This window comes from Doryrhamphus excisus, linkage group LG9, assembly GCF_037039965.1.
Source record: "Doryrhamphus excisus strain RoL-2023G ecotype Guam linkage group LG9, RoL_Dexc_Guam_v1.1, whole genome shotgun sequence".
Lineage (NCBI taxonomy): Eukaryota > Metazoa > Chordata > Actinopteri > Syngnathiformes > Syngnathidae > Doryrhamphus > Doryrhamphus excisus.
In genome coordinates this window covers 21,133,579-21,140,305 of record NC_136365.1, presented here as the reverse complement: position 1 = coordinate 21,140,305, position 6,727 = coordinate 21,133,579, and the positions used below count along the sequence as shown (strand labels likewise).

Genomic DNA, 6,727 nt, shown 5'->3' with positions numbered 1-6,727 from the left:
GAAGTCATGACTCACATTCAATGCCAGGACGATTCAGCTGGCCAGCGTGGGCGGCTCCAGAGACTCGTAGATGAGAAAACTGTTGTGGTGACAGATGAACGCTGGAGAAAAAAAACATGAATGAAAACAACGATGGGCGGCACGGCGGTCTAGTGGTTAGCGTGCAGACCTCACAGCTAGGAGACCAGGGTTCAATTCCACCCTCGGCGATCTCTGTGTGGGTTTTCTCCGGGTACTCCGGTTTCCTCCCACATTCCAAAAACATGCTAGGTTAATTAGCGACTCCAAATTGTCCATAGGTATGAATGTGAGTGTGAATGGTTGTTTGTCTATATGTGCCCTGTGATTGGCTGGCCACCAGTCCAGGGTGTACCCCGCCTCTCGCCCAAAGACAGCTGGGATAGGCTCCAGCACCCCCGCGACCCCCATCGTGAGGAAAAACATACGTGTTGACTGTTACAGCACATGACCTAAAGATTGGGACAAGAAATGTGAGACTTCAACCTAATTAAAATGTATACTTTTATTTTGAAATGATATAGTTATGGGCCACCAGATTTGTAATTAAGGTACTTTGTCATTAAAGAACATAGTTGGGGAAACTCTATGCTAATTTTTCACCCTTTGAATTGAGTTGTGGACTCCTGTAGAGCAGCTACACATAATAACCAGCACAGAAAGCTTTCTAGAGCTTCCAGAAACTGCACCTATTGCAGCTGTATTTCCAAAAGGGTCTGTTTTAATTTAATCCACCCACGGCATACCCACTCTGTTGTGATTGGTCACACTCCCAAGTGCTCCCGAGGACTTCCAGACTACTACGGAACCCCACTTTCTAATATTGTCAGTATAGGAGTTGTTAGTAAATGAATACTGCTTGAAAAGAGCTCATGTTATTCTCAATGCAATATACTCACTTAATTGCGTTCTCTGAGCATAACCCTGCTGTTTAGCATGCACTAAATCTTCCTTTACATTTTTTTTAGCCCTTTTACATCTTCTCCGTGAAGAACAGCTTTCTGCCGAGTTCCAGCGCAGTAGTAAACTCACATGACGTCACATCCGGTGTAGCTTGTTGATGACGCATTTGCAGCGACACGCGCTCGTTCTTCACCGTGTTAGCTAACCGCTCGCTGCGTCTTTTCGTTACTTTCTATACAACTTTTAGTGAAAAAGAACGATGTCTGCCGCCGTAGCACAGGGCCGAAAGAGGATCCTGAAGGATGAGGACATGACCAAGGTGGAGTTTGAGACCAGCGAGGAGGTGGACGTCACCCCCACCTTCGACACCATGGGCCTGAGGGAGGACCTACTCCGCGGCATATACGCTTACGGTGGGTCGAGGATTCTTGTGGCCTCCGTCGATATTAGCCTCTGATGCTAATGCTAAAGCTAACAACGCTAACGAACTAGATTTATTCAAAATAAGTTTATTTTGCTCTACTTAAGAAGTACAAGCACAGTTGCGACAATGGTGCCATTCTATGCTATGAAAGAGTTAAGTGTTTAAATGTGTAAGTAAGTTTTAGTCTTCTCTATTAGCATTAGCCGGTTTTGCTAACATACCGCCGACGCCGCTCGATGTGTTTTAATCACACGCATAGACCCGGAACAGAAAAAAATAAAATTTGAGTCCACGCATGTTCCCTAGACCTTATGAACATTTTTTTTGTTTTTCCCTTTCGGGTGAAAGTATTTATTTACGTTGTGTTTCAGGTTTTGAGAAGCCGTCAGCCATTCAACAGAGAGCCATCAAGCAGATTATCAAAGGCAGAGACGTCATCGCTCAGTAAGAACCGGTCTTCTCCCAAGTGGTTCCGAACCACTGATGTGACCAATTTACCTTACAGCTGTTCTGTGTTGCTTTCAGGTCTCAGTCTGGAACGGGAAAGACGGCCACCTTCTGTGTGTCAGTGCTGCAGTGCCTGGACACACAGGTGAGTCCTGAAACCAAACAGTTCTTGTGTCTTTTTCTGACTGGTTCATGAAGGTAACGTGACCTGGATGTCGTTTTTGGTTTTTCCTGTCCACAGGTGAGAGAAACTCAAGCATTGATCCTCGCTCCAACTCGAGAACTCGCTGGCCAGATCCAGAAAGTGAGTCCCGCCCATTCTGCATCCCTTGTGATGACGTCCCAGGCTGTGCTGATTGGTTCTATGTGTTTGGTGTGTTCAGGTGCTGCTGGCTCTGGGAGATTACATGAATGTTCAATGCCATGCTTGCATCGGTGGGACAAATGTGGGTGAAGACATCAGGAAGTTGGACTTCGGTCAACATGTGGTTTCTGGAACGCCAGGACGGGTTTTTGGTGAGTCTGGATGAGCACCCCTGGTGACATTTTGGTCCCTGTAATATGGCACCGGCCTCCAATTGAACGTTATGATTTCTCCACTTTCAGACATGATCCGTCGCAGGAGTCTTCGTACGAGAGCCATCAAGATGTTAGTGCTGGATGAAGCCGACGAGATGCTCAACAAAGGTAAGACTTTCCCTGTCCCATGTCACGACCCACTCAACCGAATATGTGACTTTTGACCTCTGCACCTGGCCGCGTAGGTTTTAAGGAGCAGATCTACGACGTGTACCGCTACTTGCCCCCCGCCACTCAGGTGGTGCTGATCAGCGCCACGCTGCCGCACGAAATCCTGGAGATGACCAACAAGTTCATGACGGACCCCATCCGCATCCTGGTCAAACGGTTGGTGTAGTATGGATGTTGGCAGTGCGTGGAGCAGGATCGCAACCGTAGACTGTAAACCTTGCAATGCACCGTGCACTTGGTGTTCCCAGCATCAATTTGCTTGTGATGTCTGTTTTTTCGTCTCGTTGGAGCAACAGCTACCACATAGTGTTAAGAGTGTATCGTGACCCCGCCCCCCCTAATTGTTGTCGTCCAATTAACTGTCTGACATGACCGCTCTGCTCGCAGTGACGAGTTGACTCTGGAAGGAATCAAACAATTCTTTGTGGCCGTGGAGAGAGAAGAGTGGAAGTTTGACACGCTGTGCGACCTGTACGACACGCTGACCATCACGCAGGCTGTCATCTTCTGTAACACCAAGAGGAAGGTCCGTGTGTGCGCACACACACACACACAGTGTGATGGTTGTGTGTTAATGAGCGTGGTTTGCAGGTGGACTGGCTAACAGAGAAGATGAGGGAAGCCAATTTCACGGTGTCGTCCATGCACGGCGACATGCCGCAGAAGGAGCGCGAGTCCATCATGAAGGAGTTCCGATCAGGAGCCAGGTAAGATGGCCGCCCAAGCCACCACTGTTAATACGCGTTGACGTCTCAACCTATGTTTGTGTCCGCAGTCGCGTGTTGATTTCGACGGACGTTTGGGCTCGTGGTCTTGACGTTCCTCAGGTGTCCCTCATCATCAACTATGACCTTCCCAACAATCGAGAGCTGTACATCCACAGGTAGGACCCCCCCCCCCCTCGTCGCAAACCCCAACACAAGCAACACGCGTCACCGCCTACTTTCTCCAGGATCGGCCGATCAGGTCGTTACGGCCGAAAGGGTGTGGCCATCAACTTTGTGAAGAACGACGACATCAGGATCCTGCGGGACATTGAGCAGTACTACTCCACCCAAATTGACGAGATGCCCATGAACGGTGAGTTGTCACGGCAACCTGGTGCCCGAGCCCCAAGTTCAGGTATGTTGTTGACCAATGCCGTTCTTTCTTTTCATCCACAGTCGCCGACCTCATCTGATTTCATGGAAGCCCCACCCCTTTTTATCTCCTGCTTTCTTTTTGTCTTTTAGAGAAACATTTTTTCATGGCTGTTATTTGGTTTTGTAAATAAAGTTCTTTTGGCTCTTTGTTGAATAAGAATAATCATTTTTATTTCAAACATCGAAGCAGAACTTAAAAAAAAAAGTTTGGAAACACTCAACATTAAAAGCCGTACCCCAATCAAAAACAACAATTTTTTGTCAAATGTGACTTTCAAAAATATTCCAACTTTCAGGACATGATTCTGGTTCTGCCCCCAAAAAGGAACCCCACAAAAGTTTTAACATCAAAAGTGGATGGCTGTCATTTACAGACCAGCATGACGGCATCAATTCATGGATGGATTGTTTACAACAACGCTACTAGCTAAGCATGCTAACACAAAGTATTGATCCATTATCAATGGCTGTGATCAGGGATTAACTCATTGATTACAACTTTTTCAGTCAACGTAGATATAGGAAGAGGATAAACGCAAGAACCTCCTACTGGTTTCGTCTGATGAACCAGATCTCGTTGCGGCGCCGAGAAACACCCGGATTCTCATAGACGGCCACCATGTAGTAATCTGACATCACGTCTTCTGGCGTGCCCACCATCTCCCACAGAAGTCCGATCTGGCGCGTCACCGTCTCCTCCGTGGTTGTTCCAAAGAACGTCCTAGCAGAAACATGCAACTCCATTAGAGTCTGATGCTCGCCATGAGGTCAAAGAGGTCAAAGGAGGACGCAGAACTCACCTGGACAGGACTCGGACCGGGTCTCTGTGCATAATAACAATGTCAGAGTCCGACGGTTGAGGAGGGTCGTTCTGGAACTCGGCAGGCAGGTAGAACCCGGTGAGAACGTTCTTATCGAAAGTCTTCCCGTCCTCCATCATGTGGATCGTGCTGACCACTGGCACCGTCATTCCAAGATGGCGACCTGCCGGCGCACGCACGTCTCATATCAGGCCGTATTTGTGGTTAAGAGAGTAGATGAAGGCTGACCTGCCGAGTTCTCCTTGCAGATGAAGCGCATGAGCTTCATGAAGCTCATGGAGATGCTCTGCTCGTAAAGCTCCTCCCCCTGAGTTACACACGCCCACTTCCCAGCGGGGTACGCCCTCTCCTCGTACAGCACCTCGCCCATCTGCACATACACGTGCACAATGTTTCTCCTGCTCCATCAATGTGCATCAATAACTCAATGAACGCAAACTGATCATGTGACCTTCTCCTGACAGGAAATGGCCACATAGGGGACGGACTCCCTCTGCTGGCGGTTGTGTGTCATTTCCTGTATGGGTCCCATCATTTCTACAAAAGATAAATGTCAATCAGATGACCGTAACCTTGGAGTGCCACTAGCCCCGCCTTCTCACCTGTAGGAACCGACACCTGATGCGTGCTGGCCACCGCCCTCCAGTGACTCAGCAGTCTCTCCGAGTCCTCTTCACCCATTGGCTCTGGGTTGTCGGTGATGTCATCGTCCTGCTCCTCCTCGTCCAGTCCCTCAAGGTCTTCTAAGGAGATCATCGCTACCTGTGACCTTTCACCTGTCCGGACGGTATTTCTTTTAAAAGTTCATCTTGTCTTAGTTTGACAGCATCCTGACCAGACTAAAGTCTGGTGGTCCTGGAACCTGTGGTCCAGGTTCTGCTCCAGCACGACTACTATTGTTATTGTTATTGAATCAACCGAATGACGTCACTCGTCCAAAACAAGTGTTTCAGTCCCGCTGCTGGTTCTTGAATTTCCAACCGACTCTGAACTTACCTCGACTTCCGTCCGGAAAGCAACCGAACAAAAACATTGACGTCCATGTTAGCTTTAGCTCTGTTAGCATGTATCTCAGTCTACGCGATTAGCACGGATAGCACACCGCGCGTGCAGTTGTGAATTCTAGCAAAGTTAGCAACACGGACATAAAAAAGTGGTGCGAGTTTACCTGATCGTGTTCGCCAGGTGAGGGTGAAGCCTGTTAGGACAGCTGTCAATCACGATGTCATCCACTTGTTTCTTTCGAGCTGCTGCTGCTGCTGCTGCTGATGATTCTTCTTTTTGGTGTAATGGCGGGTTGTAATCATGACGTCAACGGTACACACCGCCACCTGCTGTACAGGAGTATACGACATGTCATTTACTTTGTTTGAATTCGGATAGTGGAAGAAAAAAAAATACATATTCCTTCAAATACACAATTGAAATGTGTTTTATTTCCAATAATATTACATAATAATAAAAATAATAAAAATAATAATAAAATAATGAAAATAATAATATTATAACATATTTTTATATTATAAAGGACTGTCTGTTTTTAACTCGATGAAATGTTTTTGAAGTAGGACATTCGCCCATCACTTATGGGTGTAGGAGTGTTAACATATATATTATTTACTCTGTATTTTTATGATTTATTTTTGATTATCCGGCTACAACTATTAATTTTAAATGAATTTCTCCAACTTTCTTCTTCTCCATGAAGAAGTAGTAGTGGTTAAATGTTAAGTAGGCTAATTCCTCATTAACTACTGTGATTCTGTGTACCTTATTGTAAAGTATTACCCATTTGTCTTCTATTTTTTGGTGGTACTGGCAACCCAAGACTATGGCAACCGAGGACTATGATTTCAGTTTTATCTGAGTTGTTATTAGTTTTACTATTATGCTGATTTTCAGCCCTTAGTATTGAGTTTTGGACTTCTATAGAGCAGCTACACACAATAACCAGCACAGAAAGCTGTCTAGTTCCTCCATAGTCCAGGACTATGTTCACCTCCATTACCGCTAACATGCGTTCCGTAATCACGGTCTCCATTTGATGTACTCTGGTCAGAAAGTATTGGCACAGAAAGCATCCTTAGGCACCTTTAATGGAGTAAATATACAAGTACACATGTGACAGTGTGTATGTGTGTGTAGTCTGGACAGGACAAATACAAAGAATGGCATCATAAACGGTGCAATACAACATAGGTGTAATATACAGTATATACAGG

General features: G+C 46.3%; 2 protein-coding genes across 2 annotated transcripts; one reads left to right on the top strand and one right to left on the bottom strand.

Moving 5' to 3' along the window:
- Nucleotides 1-1,097: 1,097 nt before the first annotated feature.
- On the top strand, nt 1,098-3,916 carry eif4a3 (eukaryotic translation initiation factor 4A3). The gene is made up of 12 exons (XM_058046120.2): nt 1,098-1,334; nt 1,717-1,789; nt 1,871-1,937; nt 2,034-2,096; nt 2,176-2,308; nt 2,399-2,479; nt 2,557-2,698; nt 2,930-3,068; nt 3,134-3,249; nt 3,318-3,425; nt 3,495-3,622; nt 3,706-3,916. Exons 1-12 carry the CDS (start codon nt 1,181-1,183, stop codon nt 3,720-3,722), a joined length of 1,221 nt encoding a protein of 406 aa, XP_057902103.1. The 5' UTR covers nt 1,098-1,180; the 3' UTR covers nt 3,723-3,916.
- Nucleotides 3,830-5,824, bottom strand: soul4 (heme-binding protein soul4). Its single transcript, XM_078793636.1, has 6 exons — nt 5,674-5,824; nt 5,108-5,281; nt 4,957-5,042; nt 4,734-4,875; nt 4,485-4,668; nt 3,830-4,405 (listed from the first exon to the last, which is right to left on the bottom strand). The coding sequence occupies exons 2-6, from the start codon at nt 5,259-5,261 to the stop codon at nt 4,231-4,233; spliced, it is 741 nt and encodes a 246-aa protein (XP_078649762.1). The 5' UTR covers nt 5,262-5,281; nt 5,674-5,824; the 3' UTR covers nt 3,830-4,230.
- Nucleotides 5,825-6,727: the final 903 nt, after the last annotated feature.